This window comes from Pristiophorus japonicus, chromosome 21, assembly GCF_044704955.1.
Source record: "Pristiophorus japonicus isolate sPriJap1 chromosome 21, sPriJap1.hap1, whole genome shotgun sequence".
Classification (NCBI taxonomy): domain Eukaryota; kingdom Metazoa; phylum Chordata; class Chondrichthyes; family Pristiophoridae; genus Pristiophorus; species Pristiophorus japonicus.
The window spans coordinates 85,644,953-85,665,832 of NC_091997.1; the positions used below are offsets into that span (position 1 = coordinate 85,644,953).

Here is a 20,880-nt window from a genome sequence, read left to right on the forward strand (position 1 = left end):
CCCTGAACAACCCACAGCAGACACCACCTTTTTCGAGCCCACAACACACACCCACTGTCTATAAGCCGGCCCCGAAGGCCTGTTCCTCACTCTGGAGTGTCTGATTAAAGACTGAGGTCACTTTAACCTCCCTGTGTGAAGCCTCATCTGTGTTAGGAACACAATAAAAGGTGTTATATAAATACAAGTCGTTTTTAGTGTGGTTGAGTTGTTAAAAGAGGAAGAAGATTTCCTCTTTCATCACTTCTCTGTTTCTCTCACTGACCAGAATGTGATGGTGAAAGAGGCACCCAGCTTCTGAACGAGCTAGGAATGTGAAATGGCGCTTGGTGCTCTGTTTGTGGGTCTTTTCCTTCTGTTCCAACATGTTGTAGGTAAGGATCCATACTTTCAACTAATCCTCAACATGTTTATCTGGAAATATCAGTTTCTATCTGTACCTGAACGCGGAAATATAAGGATTGAAGGATATCGATTGCCATCAGTGCTGCTTTCACGCGGATGTTTAATGTACTCATATGACAGTTGTTGCTGAGGCATTTTAACACGGTTTAATCATGGGTGGTCAGTTTAAAATTGGCACTAAGAGAGTGAGGAGACAGATTAGGAGAACATTTTTTACACAGAGGTTTGTTTTGCCACAGGCAGTGGTTGACGCAGAGACATTTTCATCTTTTGAAGGAAAACTGGAAAACATTTGAAGCAGAGGAAGATTTGGGGCTGTGGAGAGAGCGAGGCAATGGGTTTGCTCTGGCAAAGAGCCAGCACTGGCACGATGGGCCCAATTGCCTCCTTCTGTGCTGCAAACGTCTTTGGTTCAACTCCTGTCTTAAAACAGTGCAGGGATGAAATACAAGAACACTGCTGATCCTATCCCAATTTCCCTTACTGCAGAACCATATCTCACTCTAAGAATGAAATAGTGGAAGATTTAGAAGAGTTAGAAGGATTTGCTGATGGGCTTTAATGGAGAGAGGGGGTGGGAAGTCCGTGCAGAGCATAAATGCGGCATGGAGCAGTTGGGCCGAATGGCCTGTTTCTGTGCCGAACATTCCATGTAATTCTGTGTAAGATTTTGTGCTCAGACTCGATCATTGGGAGCTCTGAAGTAACAATTATATTTGATGACTCAGCCGAGCCTCACACCATTAAAGGGTGGAGACCACACTGGGCGGGGCCCACGACACCACTCGGACCAGGGCTCGAAATCAACACCACTGGCAAAATGGAGCAGCTCAGAGCTTTCTGTACATTACAGACCGTCCATTCCGCGATTGTTCTGTAAGGAAAGGGGAACCGACACTGTGATTGGAGGGGGTGGGAGGGTTCCCAATCGAGACTGTCTATCCAGACTGTGTAAGGGGTGGGGGATGGTGACTCTATCCAGACTGTGTAATGGAGCATTTCTAACCTGACTCTGTGAAATTTTAGGAGTGGGGTGGGTAGAAACAGATTCCGTGTAATATGAGCAGTCTGCAGGCAGACTCTGTTCCTGAAATGATAATTGACGTCTCCCCGATCGGTCCAAATCAGCATGGATTTATGAAAGGGAAATCATGCTTGACAAATCTTCTAGAATTTTTTGAGGATGTAACTAGTAGAGTGGACAAGGGAGAACCAGTGGATGTGGTGTATTTGGACTTTCAAAAGGCTTTTGACAAGGTCCCACACAAGAGATTAGTGTGCAAAATTAAGGCACATGGGATTGGGGTAATGTATTAACGTGGTAGAGAACTGGTTGGCAGCCAGGATCAAAGAGTGGGAATAAACGGGTACTTTTCAGAATGGCAGGCAATGACTAGTGAGGTACCGCAAGGTTCAGTGCTGGGACCCCAGCTATTTACAATATATATTAATGATTTGGACGAAGGAATTGAATGTAATATCTCCAAGTTTGCAGATGACACAGTGTGAGCTGCGAGGAGGATGCTAAGAGGCTGCAGGGTGACTTGGACAGGTTAGGTGAGTGGGCAAATGCATGGCAGATGCAGTATACCGTGGATAAGTGTGAGGTTATGCACTTTGGTGGCAAAAACAGGAAGGCAGATTATTATCTAAATGGTGACAGATTAGTAAAAGGGGAGGTGCAACGAGACCTGAGTGTCATGGTACATCAGTCAATGAAAGTAGGCATGCAGGTTCAGCAGACAGTAAAGAAAGCAAATGGCATGTTGGCCTTCATAGCGAGAGGATTTGAGTATAGGAGCAGGGAGGTCTTGCTGCAGTTGTACAGGGCCTTAGTGAGACCACACCTTGAGTATTATGTGCAGTTTTGGTCTCCTAATCTGAGGAAGGACATTCTTGCTATTGAGGGAGTGCAGCGAAGGTTCACCAGACTGATTCCCGGGATAGCAGGACTGGCATATGAAGAAAGACTGGATCGACTAGGCTTATATTCACTGGAATTTAGAAGAATGAGAGGGGATCTCATGGAAGCATATAAAATTCTGACGGGATTGGACAGGTTAAATGCAGGAAGAATGTTCCCGATGTTGGGGAAGTCCAGAACCAGGGGTCACAGTCTAAGGATTAGGGGTAAGCCATCTAGGACTGAGATGAGGAGAATCTTTTTCACCCAGAGAATTGTGAATGTATGGAATTCTCTACCACAGAAAGTTGTTGAGTCCAGTTCGTTGGTTATATTCAAAAGGGAGTTAGATGTGGCCATTGCGGCTAAAGGGATCAGGACGTATAGAGAGAAGGCAGGAGTGGGGTACTGAGGTTGAATGACCTACTCCTGCACTTATTTTCTATGTTTCTGTATTTCTATCCTCAGTCTAAACATGGCTGATGTCTGAGTTACAACCGAGTCTGACGGAGATGTGGTTTGGTGTTTGTTCGAGCTCTGGTGCAATAATGATCTATAGTATAGACACATCTGGGTCAGTGAGTGGAGAGTTTCTAGGTGCAGTCTGTCAGGGCCATTACAGGGGGGGATTGCGTGTATCAGATGCTCAAGTTGTAAACACAAATCCCTATCAGCCGCTCCATGATACCCAACCAATCAGAGCTCTGCTAACTTCTCCATCGCAGCTTATCATCTTAACCAGCAGGAAATGAGCTTCTGAACACAATGCAAGCAGAAATTATCGTTCTGACAATCTAGATGTGCTGATCAGAAATCTGTTCATTACAAGAAAAAAAGAAAGTCTTGCATTTCTATAGCACCTTCTACAACCTCACAATGTCCCAAAGCTATTTAAAGCCAATGAAGTACTTCTGAAGTGCAATCTCTGTTGATATGTAGAAAATGCGACAGCCCATTTTCACACAGCTAGGTCCCACAAACAGTAAAGTCTCATGTAAAAAAAACACACCTCTGACAGTATAGCACTCCCTCAGCACTGCACTGGGTGGTCGGCCTAGATTTTGTGCTCAAGTCTCTGGAGTGGGACTTGAACCCACAACCTTCTGACATCAGAAGCGACAGTGCTACCCACTGAACCACAGTTGACATCATGACAACAAGAACTGGAACTCATAGAGAGCGCTTAAAGTGGGGCAGGGCCTTGTGGTGTTTTGCAAATGTGGAAGTGCGGGGAAGGACGTGAGCTCGAGGTAGGAGAAGAGTGAGTGGAAGTGGCAAAAGGCTCGGTTGGAGAGGTAAGTTTTAAAGAACCTTTTGCAGATGCCAAAGATGTGCCAAGGTGGAGGGTGAGGGGTTAAGGGAGAGAATAGCAGAGTGTGGGGCATAAAGGCTGAGGGCTGAGCAAGTGGTGAAGGTTAAGGTTTCTTAAATCAATGCAGTGGGCCACAGAGGAGGCCAAAGTCAGATGAGGCCATGGAAGGATTGGTATTTATTTTTTTAAACCTTGGATGTGGTCGTCACTGGAAATGTCAGCATTTAGTCTCTAGTTTTCCTTGAGAAGGTGGTAGTGACCCTTCCTCTTGAACCGTTAAGTCCGTGTGGTGAACACTTTCCACAATGCTGGTAGCGAGGGAGTTTCAGGATTTTCATCCAGCGACGATGAAGGAACAGCATTATACTTACAAGTCAGGATGGTGTGTCACTTGGAGAACTTGTAGGTGATCATGCTCCCAAGCGTCTGCTGCCCTCGTTCTTCTATGTGGTAGAAGTCGTGGGTTTAGGAGGTGCTGTCGAAGAAGTCTTGGCAAGTTACTGCAGAGCATCTTGTAGATGGTACACACTGCAGCCATGTTGCGCCGGTGGTGGAGGGAGTGAATGCTGAAGGTGGTGGATGGGGTGCCAAAATGTGATCCTGTTTATCCTGGATGGTGTGGAGTTTCTTGAGTGTTGTCGCAGCTGCACTCACCCAGGCAAGTGGAGAGTGTTGTAGGGCGCTTTCAAGGCAAAGGCACCTGCTGAATATATGTATGTATGTGTAAAATTGTAGCCAGATATAAAATGGCTGCCCGGGATTCCGCAAAGCCCGAGGGGAATTCAGCTAACCAGTTTGACTAACTTTCTGGGTAGCTGATGACACTGCATTTCCTTGTACAGGAACACTGGAAAGGGAGAGCTCAGCAGATGTCCCGAATCAACAAACCTCAGACAAGATGTCCTAGCAGAATATTGAACAAAGGGATTCCTGTAACTGTGTTAAGATAAGGAGGTTAGGCACAGAACCCAAGGACAATAAAGATAAGGAGGTCTGAAGAATATCACGAGGGCATGAGTAAGTTCCAGCTAAACATGAGATGATCATGCAGGCCCCTGGTGTCTGGGGGACCAATTCTATTGGCCCAGAGGAATCGATTTGTAATCTATAATCCTTATGATTGGATTGTGTCCAGCCGACATAGGCTGCGTAATTGTAATGAACTGGTATAAAACATATAAATACTGATGAATTTCTTTGTTCAGCAGTGAGTAGTGCCTGGAGTAACCCAGAGGTTTTCTCCCCGCCGACGTAATAAAAACCGTTTTGATGATGGAACCGACTCAGAGTGACGAGTGATTCTTCCAGGATTTCATTCGCGCTAACAGAGAGTATTCCATCACACTCCTGACTTGTGCCTTGTAGGTGATGGAGAGAGTTTGGGGAGTCAGGAGGTGAGACACTCACCGCAGAATACCCAGCCTCTGACCACAGTATTTATGTAGCTGGTCCAGTTTTATTTTTGACCGATGATGACCCCTGACCATCCCTCCCTCAGATGTTGATGGTGGAGGATTTGATGATGTAATGCCGTTGAATGTCAGGAAATGGTTAGACCCTTTCTTGTTGGAGATTGTCATTGCCTGGGACTTGTTGTGAATGGAGCTGAACACTGTGCAATCATCAGCGAACATTCACACTTCTGACCTTATGATGGAGGGAGGGTCATTGATGAAGCAGTTGAAGATGGTTGGGCCCAGGACATTGCCTTGAGGAAGCGTCCTAGGAGGGTAAAGAGCAGTTTTTAACTCAATGCCTTAGGGGGAGGTCAGTGAGGACAGGAGGGGTTGGTGAGTAGGATGCCATACGGGACAGGATGAAACCGATGAAGAAAGGATTGTAGATATCCATGTTCATGGAGATGAAATTGTGGAGGAGAGTTCTAGTGGCACTGAGAATGAGATAGGAATGGAAGCAGCAATCTTTGGGAGGTGAGTCATGACATCTGGTGGAGGGCTAGATGTGGGTTTGAGGTACAGCTCAGGGTCAAATAGGTATAGTGGAGCTGAAGGGAATGGCTTTGCTTTTTCTGGGGAAAGGCCTGGTCTGTCTCGAACCTGATGCCAGCTAAGAAATCGGACAGTACAGCACTGAGGACATTGATGGAGAGGTGAAGTGAGGTATCGACTTGGCTACGTATGGAAGCTGACTCCTTGATAATGTTCCTGAGAAATAGCATGTATATGTGGAATATAGGAGAGGACCAAGGATGGAGCCTTGGGTGGACATGGGGCGACCATTGCACACGGGAGGAGAACAATTCCTGAGGATGTGAGAAAGATAGGAGTGGATGTATTTAACAGCAGTGCCACAAAGGTGGGCCATTGGAGAACCATTGGAGAAGGTTCACTGTGTCAAGGGCCTTTAAGCTGTTGAGGAAGATAAGGAAGGATAATACACTATGGTTGTAAACACACAGGATATTGTTGTTAATTTTGATAAGGATGCGCTTATTTGTACTGCAAAAATGGCCAACATGTTCCACCTTTTGTTTCTGATTGGTCCCCTTGGAGAATAAGCCACACCCTGAAGTTTCACAGGAATGTGTAACTGGAACCACCTATCCCAAGGTCTCACTGACTTTGCAAATTGTAACTCGATCCACTTTGACTTCCTGAAGTGACAGAGGTCAGAGCTCCAAAGAAGATAGCAAGGGCCAACCAAAGTACCTTGCCCCAGTCCAAGTACATCCCTCCCCCAGCCGAAGGGTCTTACCCTAGTCCAAGTGCATGCCTCCCCCAGCCGAAGTGCCTTACCCTAGTCCAAGTGCATGCCTCCCCCAGCCAAAGTGCCTTGTCCCAGCGCAAGTACATCCACTCCCTTCCGCCCTATCCTCCCACACCATAGATGGGGCAGGGATTGTGTACGGATTGGTAACAGGTTTATTGGCTGTGAAGTGAATAGTGACAGTGTGGTGACTTCTGGATATCATTCACTCCAACGATGTCCCTTGTAGGGGGTTGGAAGAACATGATCTGTCTTCCTTCCAATCATGTCTCTCCCCACAACTGCTCTCTCTCCCCACAGTCTCTCTCCCCCCAGCCTCTCTCCCCACAGTCTCTCTCTCTCTCTACCCCCAATCTCTCTCTCTCTCTCTTCCCTCAATTTCTCTCTCCTCCCAGTCTCGCTCACTTTCCCGCTCCCCCCAGCCCCTCTCACCACCACCCCCCCAGTCTCTTTCTCCCCCTCCCCCCAGTCTCACTCTGCCTCTCGCTATCGCCCCCCGCCAGCTGCTCTCGGGCCCACGCTGGTCGGAGGGAGGGTGGGCGGGTTCGGTGCCTCAGGTCCTGCGTCACGGCACCACATGGATGGAATGATTTAGGCGGGGAGGGGGCAGAGCTTGACAGGGGCGGGGCTTGTCACCTGTCAGTCAAAAAAGTGCAGTATAGTCATGGGGGGCGGGGCTTGACAGACGCCTGTCTGTCAAAAAAAGTACAGTACAAATAGTTACATCGTTTTGATAAGGCTGGTCTTGCTGATCAGTGTCATTCAAACCATACACATTGTCAACAAGCGTTAATGAAACAATTTGGAAGCTGTAAATTGACATCAAGTGGATACGCTAATTTACAGACTGTGGCAAAGAATTCTATGAAAGGAACAATAAACTGGCCTATTACCAAGCCATTGTGCAGAGCATAATTTCCTATGAGAGGCTTTGTTTCACGTTGACTAATGAGCTTTCCTGTATGGAATGTTATCTATCTCTATCCCATTCTGCCCTTTCCCCGCAGGATCCACTTATCTCTTCTTCCTAAGACCAGGAGATGTCACCACTCTGCAATGCAACGTGCCCACCAGTGCTGGGAATAAAGTAACCTTGTGCAGCTCCAGTGATCCCGGGTCAGAAATGGGTAAAATAAAATGTAAGCACCCAAAGAACGAAAAGCCATGTTATGAAAATATCGGTCCTCAGGGGAAAAAAGGACACAGTAAGCCAGAGTGTACAAAATGCAAATTAAATGACCATGAAACGGAGTCTCTGACATTCGCTGTGAAGACGATTAACTCGATGGTGTTTACCTGCATGGCTCAAGATTCCACAGAAGGAGGGGCATTGGAGTGTCCGTCCTGGCTCACACTGTCACAGCCGGGATGTGAAAACCACGACTTGTTCTTTGTGATAACCCAGGATGGTAGGTGCACTGGGGCAGTACCGCGGTAGGGATCGGGGCAGTATCGGGGGCGGGGAGGGATCGGGGCAGGTATTGGGGGAGGGATTGTTGTGGGAACATTAGGGGTAATTTAAGGTAAGGTATTAGGCGAGATATTAGAGGAGATATTAGAGAGACGTTGGGGAGATATTAGAAGAGGTTTTCGGGCAGATAGCTGTCATTGCCTTCATTAAGATGAAATTACCTTGTGTGTAGATAAAGAGTAATAGTGAGAAGCAGCTGGCACGGGTTTCAAACTGTCCAGGAGGTAAGAGACATGGTAGGTGGGGGAATGCGATGGATGCAGTGTACATGGACATTAGGAAGTCCTTCGACTAAGTATCACATTGGAGATTATTATATTAACAAATATTCTTTTCAATGTTGTTTATAGATTCAACTGATATATTTTTGATTAAAGAAAATTTGTCGCTGACAGTGTCAGAGGGAGAGAATGTGACTTTACCCTGCCAGTTTGAGAATATAAAACCACTCCCCTTCACTCTGTTTTGGTTCAGATCTGGAAACGTCAACAAGTGTCTGCACTCTGTTCACACTGAGGATCATGCTGCACATTCTAACACACGCTGCTGTGTGGATAGAGAGTCATCACAAAGAATCTCTACCCAAAGCTCACACAATCCTTTGGTTAGCCGCCAGTCTCACAACCTTACTATTCACTCAGCGGGCCTGGTGGACACTGGGAGGTATCTCTGTGCTGTACACAGTCAGGATTCAGGGAAACCTGTCTGGAAGATTGCAGCAAACATCTCCCTTGTGACAGAGCCCAGTGCAGAAACTTCAGACACTCCCACCTCAACATCTGGAATATCCTCAGAGAGCAGCAGCATAACTTGTACAAATACTCAAAGTAAGTGATGCAATCTAAAACATAATGTGAACCATTTAATATCAATAATTCAAGCTGTGAGATTCCAGGTCCATTGTCCAGTTTGTACCCTTTAGAAGTTACTTTGATTTCCTTCCTTCGCCATTGCACTATTCTAGATTGTAACCAGAAAAGTATGTTCCTCAGCCCAGGTAAACAGTGTAATGAGCAGCAGGAAATCTTCAGACACTCCCACCTCAACATCTGGAATATCCTCAGTGACCGGAAGCATTACTCCTACAAATATACAAAGTAAGTGATACAATCTAGAGCATGATGTGAACCATTTTATATCAATAATTCAATATAAATAATATAAGTAATTCTTTCACACAATGTCCCAGACTCCTCCATCACCTTCCCAGGGTATGTCCGGTCCCACCGGCAGGACAGACCCACCAGAGGTGGCGGCACAGTGGTATACAGTTGGGAGATAGTGGTCCTGGGAGTCATAGAAACATAGAAACATAGAAAATAGGTGCAGGAGTAGGCCATTCGGCCCTTCAAACCTGCACCGCCATTCAATGAGTTCATGGCTGAACATGAAACTTCAGGACCCCATTCCTGCTTTCTCGCCATACCCTTGATCCCCCGAGTAGTAAGGACTACATCTAACTCCTTTTTGAATATATTTAGTGAATTGGCCTCAACAACTTTCTGTGGTAGAGAATTCCACGGGTTCACCACTCTCTGGGTGAAGAAGTTTCTCCTCATCTCGGTCCTAAATGGCTTACCCCTTATCCTTAGACTGTGACCCCTGGTTCTGGACTTCCCCAACATTGGGAACATTCTTCCTGCATCTAACCTGTCTAAACCCATCAGAATTGTAAACGTTTCTATGAGATCCCCTCTCATTCTTCTGAACTCCTCAACATTGACTCCCTAACATCGTAAAGTCTCATGGCATCAGGTCAAACATGGGCAAGGAAACCTCCTGCTGATTACCACCAACCGCCCTCCCTCAGTTGATAAATCAGTACTCCTCCATGTTGAACAGCACTTGGAAGAAGCACTGAGTGGTTCGGTAGCACCACTACTGACCGACCTAGCCTCGTCCTGAAGGACATCCTTGCCAGACTGGGCCTGTGGCAGATGGTGAAAGAACCAACATGAGGGAAAAACATACATGACCACATCCTCACCAATCTACCTGTCGCAGATGCATCTGTCCATGACAGTATTGGAAAGAGTGACCACTGCACAGTCCTTGTGGAGACAAAGTCCCATCTTCACACTAAGGACACCCCTGCATCATGTTGTGTGGGTCTACCACTGTACTAAATGGGATCTCAGTGTCAGTATTCTATGGACAAATACGTAAGCTGCTCCAAGATTAATGTGCTCATCTAAACTGCGATCTCTGAAAACCAGGGAGGTCCTGAGGGAGGGAGGGAAGGGGTCAGTAGGAATGTGTGTGTGTGTGTGTGTGTGTGTGTGTGTGTGCTAGGCCTGTGCAGCAGAGCCTAGTCTCCAATCATCTTGGGTCCCCTTGCCATTGGACCAAGACCCAGCTCTGTCAAGTCTGTGTGGTGGCTGGTGTGCAACGGCCACCCCATATTAAAAGGATTCATGGTGCATAGGCATCTTCCACCCTTTAAAATGAAGTTCGAGATCTGGCCCGCATTAGTCTCATCAGTCACCTTAGAACTCATTTTAGTGTGGAAGCAAGTCATGCTCAACTCCGGGGCACTGCCTAAGAAGAGAGAAGAAGAAATGGGATAGATTCAGAAAAGACCTTGCAGATAAAACTGGGCATTCATGAGGGCCATCATCAGCAGCAGAATTGTATTCCACAACAATCTGTGACCTCATGTCCCGGCATATCCCTCACTCTACCATTACAATTAAGCCAGGGGACCAACCCTGGTTCAATGAAGCGTGTAAAAGAGCATGCCAGGAGCAGCACCAAGCACACCTAAAAATGAGGTGCCAACCTGCTGTAGCTACACTACATGCATGCTAAACAGCACATGCAGCATGCTATAGGCAGAGTGAAGCGATTCCACAACCAACGGATCAGATCAAAGCTCTGCAGTCCTGCCACATGCAGTCATGAATGGTGGTGGACAATTAAACAACTAAGGGGAAGAGGCTCCATGAACATCCCCATCCTCCATGATGGCAAAGCCAGCACGTGAGTGCAAAAGACAAGCAGAAGTGTTTGCAACCATCTTCAGCCAGAAGTGGTGTGCGGATGATTCATCTCGGCCTCCTCCGGAGGTCCCCAATATCACAGAAAACAGTCTTCAGCCAATTTGATTCACTCCATGTCATATCAAGAAATAGCTGACGCACTGGATACGGCAAAGTCTATGGGCCCCGACAGTATCCCGACTGCAGTGCTGAAGACTTTTGTCCCACAACTTACCCTGCCTCTATCCAAGCTGTTCCATTAAAGCTACATCACTGGCGTCTACCCAACAAAGTGGAGAATTGCCCAGGTATGTATGTTCATGATTGCAGTCTTCTGTTCCATTTGCAACCCCTCAGATAATAAAGCAGTCCATGTCTGTATGCAGCAAGACCTGGACAACATTCAGACTTTGACTGATAAGTGGCAAGTAACATTTGCGCAACACAAGTGCCAGGGAATGACCATCTCCAACAAGAGAGAGTCTAACCACCTTCACTTGATATTCAACGGCATTACCTTCACTGAATCCCCACCATCAACTTCCTAGGGGTCAGCATTGACCAGAAACTTAACTGGACCAGTCACATAATTGCTGTGGCTAGAAGAGCAGGTCAGAGGCTGGGTATTCTGCGGCGAGTGTCTCACCTCCTGACTCCCCAAAGTCTTTCCACCATCTACAAGGCACAAGTCAGGAGTGTGATGGAATGATGAGTTGAGCTCCAACAATTTGATGCTCGACACCATCAGGATTAAGGAGCCTGCTTGATTTGCATTCCAACCACATGTTAAACGTTCACTCCCTCCACAACCAGCGTACCGTGGCTGCAGTGTGTACCATCCACGATGCACTGCAGCAACTCACCAAGGCTTCTTCGGCAGCACCTCCCAAACCCGTGACCTCCACCACCTAGAAGATCAAGGGCAGTAGAATGGATTGTGACTTGGAGAGGAACATCCTCATCTCCAAGTTCCCCTCAGTCACACACCATCCTGACTTGTAAATATATCACTGATCTTTTATCGTCGCTGGTCAAAATCTTGGAACTCCCTCTCTAACAGCACTGTGGGAGTACCTTCATCACGTAGACTGCAGCGGTTCAAGAAGGTGGCTCACCACCACCTTCTCACGGGCAATAAGAGATGGGCAATAAATTTTGGCCTTGTCAATGATGCCCACATCCCATGACTGAATACAACAGAAATTAAGCGAGAGATTCAAGAGCAATTGTCCACTTTGTACCCATTAGACGTTGGTTCGATTTTCTTCCTTCGCAATTGCACTTTTCCAGATTGTAACAGAAAAGTATCTTCCTCGGCCCAGGTAACCAGTGTGATCAGCTGTACATATAAGACGGCATTGCACAAACTGAACTTAATGTTGCTTCTCCTATGCATTTCCAGACCCTGCCATCACTGTGAACGTAGCCATAGTGTGTCTGATTGTACTCATTTGCATTGTTGGGATAGTTTGCATTATTGGGGTAGTTTGCCGAAGGAAACGACAATCTGTCAAAGGTAAAGGTAAGCAAGAGCGTTAAAATGTTTGATCTAAATCTATAAAATTGTAAGAGCAGATTCCTTACATAGATTCTTACATTTATCTTTCCCATCTTACGGCATGTGTTGTGAAGGATCCTCAGCACCAGGACCCAGGTAGGGATGGGATTTGATCAGTATTTCGGCAGACTTTCTGTATAATTTTGCTCATTTAATGGAACATTTACAGGTTACTTTTCTTTGCTAACTGTAGGGCCGGTGATGTGCAGCTGACACAAGTGGCTGAATGTAAGTGACTAGAATTGCTGGCCAGCTCTTCCGATCCTGGCCCTTTGAGAGTTGAAACTAAAAGCACACATGGTGTTCCCGCCCTTCTGTCCAGGTTTCCCGTACTCTGTGGTTCCCAGGAAGGATCAGAGCGATGACAACGAGCCTGTTGCGTACTCGGTGACAAGAGTTCCAACGCCGTCGAGCCAGCCAAGGCCTGGTGAAGGAATGGAGAGCACTGGCCCAAACATTGACTCTACAGAGCATGTGTACTGTTTGATCGAGGAGTCAATGGTCAAAGGGTAAGCAGAGTGACAGCTGTCACCCCTCGGCTACGGTCAACACTGACCACAACTTTGTTTTAGGATGGAGGGTTAGAAGATCGTTAATGTAATGAAGGTGAGGGGAGCCCATGCTGGCAAATGGGTTACTTTTCAACTTTGGCCACACAGTATCACTTGGAGCACTCCAGATTAGGCACAGCGTAAAACTCCCTCTGGACTGTCCCAACAATGTTCCTCAACTCCAAGGTCAGGAGAGAGGTCAGACATCTTCACTTCTCACACCTCATGTCCTGTTTGAGTGGAAGGGCCAATTTAGAGGTAGTTTTGTACTGTGGCTCACATGAGCTGCAAACTGGATCGAGATGACCAAATTAATTTCATCAAGGACCATGAGAGAAAATGTGAGAGAAAGAAAGAGACAGAGAAAGACAGAGACAGAGACAGACAGTGATAGGTTCAGACAGAGACTGCGACAGAGACAGACAGACAGTGATAGATTCAGATAGAGACTGACCTGATATTGGAATAAAGGAGCACTATCAGAAAAGCATCACAGTGCCCTTATGAAGTTATCTTTTTTTTTTAAACTCTCTCAGGACAATATTTTGGCATATGTGACCATAGTGATCAATTTCGTCCAAATATTTTACTGAATGATTGGCAGTTTTAGGCAAGGAATTGGATTGAGGCTGAACACTCTTTGCAGAGAGGACAGCTTACATAGCAGACTCAGAGAGATAAAGAGAGATATGGAGACAGTAACAGAGACACAGAGAGACAGAGAGAGACAGAGAGAGACAGACAGAGAGCAACACAAAGAGAGAAAGAGAAAGAGAGACAGTGTTTTGGATCGATAATAATAGACCCAGGTTCGGGATCTGGGTGAATGTTAAATAATAGATAAGACAAATGAAGTAAAGAATTAAATACTGTTTACTGAGGGAAAAGAAATATTAATAAAAAAGTTTACGAAGAAAAGAGAAGTATGATAAGATGCAACAACGCTGACGGCCTTCGGCCTGTCGGGAACTCTGCAACGACGGCTGGTCTGGAGCCTTGGGGGTCCCGGCACCGCTCGCGAATCGCGGTCCAAGGTGAAGTTCGAAGAGCTAAGGGACAGTGCCGCTCCTTTATACTATTAAACAAAACATGGGTGCATGTGGCTTATGGCCAACTCCTAATCTGTAACACCCCAGCTGCTTGTCCACAAAGCATGAGATCTCGAGGCGCCGACAGTCTCATAATAAGCTGGTGTGCATCTCAAGATCGCTTCCCTCTCTCTCTCTCTATAGCAACAACAATCCACGAAGCATGGAGCAGAAACACACTGTAAATGACTAAATATCATAATTAACTTTATGTGATTAACCCTCTACAATCGAGACGGAGATAGACAGTGAGACGGGGATCGAATAACAGACAGAGAGCGAGAAACAGAGACAGAGAGAGAAACAGCAAGACCAGCAGAGACAGAGAGAGAGAGAGACAGAGAGAGAGACAGCGAGAGAGAGAGAGAGTGAGAGAGAGAGTGAGAGAGACAGTAAGAGAGACAGAGAGAGAGACAGCGAGAGAGAGAGACAAACAGAGAGAAAGAGAGAGAGATGGAGACAGGCAGAGAGGCAGCAAGAGAGAGAGAGAGAGAGAGAGAGACAGTGAGACAGGCAGAGAGAGACAGAGAGAGACGGAGACAGGCAGTGAGAGAGACAGAGACAGGCAGAGAGACAGCGAGAGAGAGAGAGAGAGAGAGAGAGTCAGCGAGACAGGAAGAGAGAGACAGAGACAGGCAGCGAGAGACAACGAGAGACAGTGAGACAGGCAGAGAGAGACAGAAAGAGACAGAGACAAAGAGAGAGTCTGAGAGAGAGAGAGAGAGAGAGAGAGAAAGACAGGCAAAGAGAGACAGTGAGAGAGAGAGAGAGAGACGGAGACAGTCAGACAGAGACAGCGAGAGAGAGAGAGAGAGAGAGAGGCAGAGACAGAGACAGAGAGAGCAACAGAGAGAGAGGCATAGAGAGAGACAGGGAGAGACGGTGATAGGCAGAGAGAGAGAGACAGAAAGAGAGAGACGGAGACAGATAGAAACAGCGAGAAAGAGAGAGAGACAGGCAAAGAGAGACAGAGACACAGAGAGACTCAGAGCGAGAGAGAGAAAGAGGCAGGCAGAGCGAGACAGAGAGAGAGACAGGGAGAGAGACCGAGAGAGAGAGATAGATGGAGAGAAAGAGAAAGAAACAGAGAGAAAGAGAATCGGTGAGACAATCCGAGAGTCAGAGAGTGACAGACAGAGTAACAGACAGAGAGTGACAGACAGAGAATGACAGACAGAGTGACAGACAGAGAGTGACAGACAGAGAGTGACAGACAGAGTGACAGACAGAGAGTGACAGACAGAGAGTGACAGTCAGAGAGTGACAGACAGAGAGTGACAGACAGAGAGTGACAGACAGAGTGACAGTCAGAGAGTGACAGTCAGAGAGTGACAGACAGAGAGTGACAGACAGAATCAGGGAAAATGAATGAGGGAATTTCAGGCTGGGTTAGACTGAAATCCAGGCCAGTGGGGAGAAAGTGACTGAATGTAGTTTCCACTTACAGCTGTTTAATATTGTTTAAATCATATGTTACTCATTTTTCACACATTTAATTTTCTGTTTTCCCAGTGATGACGGCAAAACTGAAATCCAGGCAGTAAAATGTAAGTTGTGGCAATCTTTCAGTATCTTTCATTATCTGTCCCCACATGGAAGTGAAACCCTCTTAATTTCTAGGCAGTGACCGCACGGACCATGTACCGCAGGTTGAAACCTCTTTAGCCATTGAACTCAAACCAGACGGCCAATCGCAGCCCAAAGAGGACAGTAAGGAGGATCCCGTTGCTCTGTCTAATGAGCAGACTTATTCTTTGATAGGTTGCCCGGGGACAGGGAGCCCAGGAGACACGGAGACAAGGTCTTGGCTGGAGGAAGATGATCCACAACCTGGCCCGTTAGAGATGGAAGAAAATCCTATTTATGCTAAAATAGAGGAAGCCTGAATGTGATTGAGTAATGGGAGAAAGGCAACGGATAACTTGGTTAAACTCATTGTGGTACTAGATTTTAAAATATATATTTTACACTGGGTATTGAACACTTTCCCACTGCAGACCCCCAGGGTGGGGGAGAATTCGACATTGTTGCACTGGATTTCTGGATGGATCATGGGTGCAAAAGAGGTCCAATTTAGGAGGCCAACCCACCATGCCCGAGTAGTGTCGGAAACATGTTTGATGCCATATTGGTTTGGGCCTGTAGAGGAGTCCCTGATGTAGGCGTTAGGCTCCTTTGAATATGCTAATAAGGGGCCTACCACTTGTTCCAGGATCCAAACCGGCCATTATCACATTGCTGTTTGTGGGACCTTGCTGTGTGCAAATTAGCTGCCACTTTTCCTAAATTACAACAGTGACTAAACTTCAAAAAATACTGAATTCGCTGTAAAGTGCTTTGCGATCTCCAGAGGTCATGAAAGGCGCTTGATAAATGTAAGTCTTTCAATTCATTCATTAATTTTGAGGGAAGGGAAACCACGCAGAATACAGGTGTACAACCGACGCTCGTTGAACACAAGTGCGTTTTCACAGATTGTAACATTGAAGCTGCTTGAAGCGCAGGATTGTGTGAGGAGATATCTTCTCCCAATGTTTCACAAATGATATAAAGCCGCTGGTGGCAGCTCCTTGCCTTTCCCGGTTTGTTCTGAGTTTTTGTGGCGACCGACACAGAACATGGAGACAGACTCAATGTGAGTTTCCACTCTCACCGACACCGGACGAGGGCGATGGGAACCCACGGTTGAAGAATATAACTGTAACACATTCGACGTGAAATTGGTCCTCGTCAGTTTCGACTTTGATGGAAATGAAATTCGGGCTCGGTGTGAAACGTGCGCTCGATTCGCGATGAGCTTCACACTGCTGGCGAAGAGCAACTTCACCCCCTTGGACTCTGCTTAGATAGAACAACGCATCGCTGGTGTGTAATACGCAAAATGGAACTTGTGTGATTGGAAGTCATTCAATAAACACTGTTTAAAAATTATAACTAAATGACGAGCTGTGTCATCTGTCCAGCAGGAATTTTATGGCTAACTAATTGAATGAATGAACTGATCTCAGTGAGGACACTGCATTTAGACTCAAGGGGAAGTGGGAGAAGGGAGGGGGAGTGGGGAGAGTGGGAGTGAGGAGGGTTTGAGGGGATTGGGAGGGATGTGTGAGTGGGCAGTGGGGAGTGGGAGGGAAGGGGGAGTGGGAGGGAGAGTGGGGAGTGAAGAGGGTGTGAGGGAAGGGGCAATGGAGAGTGGTAGGCTAGGGGGAGTGGGAGGGTGGAGTGGGGGGAGTGGGAGTGAGGAGGGTGTGGGGGGAGTGGGTTGGAGGGGGAGTGGAAGCAAATTTATGAGGACGCTGAGAGAAGTTCATGATTGTGTAAGAGAAAGTTTGGTATAAATTGTCAGCCCCCAGCAGATCACTAAAGAGTATTTTTAAAAGCATAAAACATTTCAATGTTGAACAATACATGTCTATCAGTAAGACAAAACGACTTTCACGCGAGAGTCACCAATCCCACACTCCTTGAGGGCAGCCATGCTCAAACGGGTCAGGGGTTAACTCTGTGACCCTCTGCTCCATTGTGTCTCCTTGAAGCAGAGCTCACTCTGACGGCAGGTTGGGGGGAGGGGGTGGGAGGGGACAGAGTCAGTGAATTAACCCTCATAACCCTGGCATTTGCCTCATTGTCCAGCCCTTGGCTTCAGCACGATCTCTGAAACAATGGGTGCCATTTGCAATATGAGCACCACACGCAAGGACTGGTGTGTAGCAAATCCAAACGAACTCAGTACGGAAATGGAAGGAAGCGTGTGATGATTGGAAATTTTAATTGATGGGAGCAAGTCTAAAAGGCTCAGCTATTTACAGCTTGTTAGTAGAAGCGGGTGTGAGCAGAAATGCCAACCGCACTGTCGCATAAATCAAACAATGAACTCTTAAAAATCATGAGGTTTGCTCTACAAATCATGAGTTGCTATTTTTTTCCCTGACCCCTTGCTTACCTTTGATCCTGGACAGGAAGCGCAGTCCGCGACCTTTGCTCCCAGACAGGAAGCGCATTCGGCCGTCACTAACCGATTACTGACATAAGAAATAGGAGCAGGAGTGGGTGGATTGATGGCCCCGCTGTCGGGTCACTCACGGGCCAGTCTCGCTCTCCTTATCACCGTTACTCCTCCCGCAGCAAAATTTTTACTTCAGGCACCAGGAGGTGATTTCTGTTCCCACTGCAAATCCGAATAGTTGGCTGAAGAAGATTAAAAACAATCTCCCACCCATTGGATACCTGAAGTCCACCCAACTCAAATTCACGAGCGAGCATCAAAAGGGCCTCTAGAACTCCCACCGGGATTGGTTGGGAACCATATTTCAAATCTGCAGGGCTATGGGAACAAATTGGATAGCTCTTTCAACCCACGGGCACAAGCACGATGGGCTGAATGGACTCTTTCACTGTCTGAGGTGCCGTCTTTCGGATGAGACGTGAAACTGAGGCCCTCTCAGGTGGACGCGAAAGATCCCACTGCACTATTTCAAAGAAGAGCAGGGGAGTTCTCCCGATGTCCTAGCCAACACTTATTTCAATCAAAATAACTAAAGACAGAGGATCTGGTCATTATCACATTGCTGTTTGTCAGACCTTGCTGCATGCAAATTGGCTTTCGTGTTCCGTACATTACAACAGTGACTACACTTAGAAAAGGTACTTCGTTGGCTGCAGAGCGGTTTGAGATGCCCTGAGGTCGGGCAAGGCGAGCTATAAATACAAGTCTGTCTGTCTTTCTTTCTAGCTTTTTTCTTTTCTGTCTTCATCCTACTTCGTAGACCATGTACAAGTTGCTCTATCTTAGAAATCCCCTATTTCAATCTCTCAACCATTGGTGGCCGTGCCTTCAACTGCCAAGGCACTAAGCTCTGGAGTTCTCTCCTGTGGTCGGGATTACACCACAGGAAAACTTTCTGTCTATTATTGCTCGCTGACCCCCAAAGTAACCAAGGAACACACTTTGTTCCTGACCAATTACATTCTGTTTCAAAACTGAAAATGCTGGAAATCTCAGCGGGTCAGAGAGAAACAGAGTGCAGTGGGACCGAGAGTGGTGGCCGTGGGACCGAGAGCTGTGGCCATGGGACCGAGAGAGGTGGCCGTGGGACCGAGAGCGGTGGCCATGGGACCGAGAGAGGTGGCCATGGGACCGAGAGTGGTGGCCGTGGGACCGAGAGAGGTGGCCGTGGGACCGAGAGCGGTGGCCATGGGACCGAGAGAGGTGGCCGTGGGACCGAGAGTGGTGGCAGTGGGACCGAGAGTGGTGGCCGTGGGACTAAATTGCAAGCAGTACAGGTAAATCGCTGTTTCACCTGGAAGGATTATTTGGGGCCTGGACTATGGGAAGGGAGGAGGTAAAAGGGCAGGTGTTGCATCTCCTGCGCTTGCAGGGGAAGATGTTGTGGGAATGGGCGGGATGCTGGGGGTGATTGAGGAGTGGACCAGTATGTCCTGGAGGGAGCAGTCCCTTCGGAATGCTGAGAGGGGAGGGGAGGGGAAGATGTGATTGGTGGTGGGATCACGCTGGAGGTGGTGGAGGATGATCCATTAAACATGGAGGCTCGTGGGGTGAAAGGTGAGGACAAGGGGAAACCTGTCATGGTTCTGAGAGGGAGGGGAAGGGGTGAGGGCAGAAGAGCGAGAAATAGAACGGACACGGTTGAGAGCCATGGTAACCACAGTGGAGGGGAATCTTCTGTTGAGGAAAAAGGAAGACATGTCAGAGGCACTAGTGTCAAAGGTGGCGTCTTCAGAACAGATGTGACGGAAAGTAATACGACCTTTCTATACAGTTTAAATGCACACGAGGCCCATGCTTGAGAGAAGGTCACTCTGTGACCAGTAACCTTTATTCACGAGCACTCAAGTGATGAAGGTGGGTGGAGCTTCCCCTTTTATACCTGAAAGTCCAAGTGAGGAGTGTCTCTCACAAGTTCACCACCTAGTGGTCATTGCTCTCACAGTGTACAACTAAGGTCAGTTTATACATGGGTTACAATGATGGTTGAATACATAACATCACCTCCCCCCCGAAAGTCTTATTGGGATCACAGGTTGAGTCTCTCTGGTGGTTTACGCTCCCTTGTAGAGCCCCTGAGTTGGGGCTCTGGTTGTTGGGCGCTGGCCTGAGTGTCAGCTGTTTGCGGTGCCTCAGGCCTGTCCGGACTGCCCACAGTGACTGGGCTCTCCTCCACTTGGTTCCGGTGTTCGGTCACCTGTGGTGGAGTGAACTCGACATCGTGTTCTTCCTCTGCTTCTTCGATGGGGTTGCTGAACCTCCTTTTTGTTTGATCTACATGTTTGCGGCAGATTTATCCATTGGTAAGTTTAACTATCAGAATCCTATTCCCCTCTTTGGCAATCACAGTGCCTGTGAGCCATTTGGGCCCTGCAGCGTAGTTGAGGACAAAGACAGGGTCATTGACATCGATACCTCGCACCCTCGCATTCCTGTCATGGTAGTCACATTGTGACTGACGCCTGCTCTCGACAATTTCTTTCATGGTGGGATGTATAAGAGATAACCTGGTTTTGAGCGTCCTTTTCATTAGCAGCTCTGCGGGTGGAACCCCTGTGGTCGGGATCTGTAGGCAAACAGGAGGCGTGATAAGCGGCTTTGTAGGGAACCCCCTTGGATTCTGAGCATTCCCTGTTTGATTATCTGCACTGCTCATTACGCCTGCCCATTAGAGGCCGGCTTGAACGGTGCCGTTCTGACATGGTTAATTCCATTGCCTGCCATGAAGTCCTGGAATTCAGTGCTTGTGAAGCACGGGCCATGGTCACTGACCAAGACATCCGGTAGACCATGGGCGGCGAACATTGCCCGTAGACTTTCTACCGTGGCAGAGGATGTGCTTGAATTTAAAATGTCACACTCGATCCATTTGGAGTAGGCG

The 20,880-nt window shown here is 47.4% G+C and overlaps 1 protein-coding gene across 5 annotated transcripts; it reads left to right on the forward strand.

Moving 5' to 3' along the window:
- The first annotated feature begins 229 nt into the window (after window positions 1–229).
- On the forward strand, window positions 230–16,932 carry LOC139234159 (uncharacterized). 5 transcript variants are annotated; one of them, XM_070865163.1, is made up of 11 exons: window positions 332–374; window positions 4,463–4,637; window positions 7,355–7,756; window positions 8,169–8,645; window positions 8,811–8,915; window positions 12,199–12,318; window positions 12,429–12,450; window positions 12,548–12,582; window positions 12,677–12,863; window positions 15,506–15,540; window positions 15,614–16,932. In XM_070865163.1, exons 2-11 carry the CDS (start codon window positions 4,634–4,636, stop codon window positions 15,877–15,879), a joined length of 1,653 nt encoding a protein of 550 aa, XP_070721264.1. In that variant the 5' UTR covers window positions 332–374; window positions 4,463–4,633; the 3' UTR covers window positions 15,880–16,932. The 5 variants fall into 5 exon arrangements, with proteins under 5 accessions (XP_070721263.1, XP_070721266.1, XP_070721265.1 ...); XM_070865162.1 differs by lacking the exon at window positions 4,463–4,637 and having other exon boundaries at window positions 230–374; XM_070865165.1 differs by lacking the exon at window positions 4,463–4,637 and having other exon boundaries at window positions 230–374; window positions 15,755–16,932.
- The last annotated feature ends 3,948 nt before the right edge of the window (window positions 16,933–20,880 follow it).

Coding starts and splice junctions, on each gene's coding strand:
- LOC139234159 (XM_070865162.1), top strand. CDS start 320: ATGGCGCTTGGTGCTCTGTTTGTGGGTCTTTTCCTTCTGTTCCAACAT. Junction 375..7,354: donor TCTGTTCCAACATGTTGTAG/GTAAGGATCCAT, acceptor CTTTCCCCGCAG/GATCCACTTATCTCTTCTTC. Junction 12,864..15,505: donor GAGGAGTCAATGGTCAAAGG/GTAAGCAGAGTG, acceptor CTGTTTTCCCAG/TGATGACGGCAAAACTGAAA.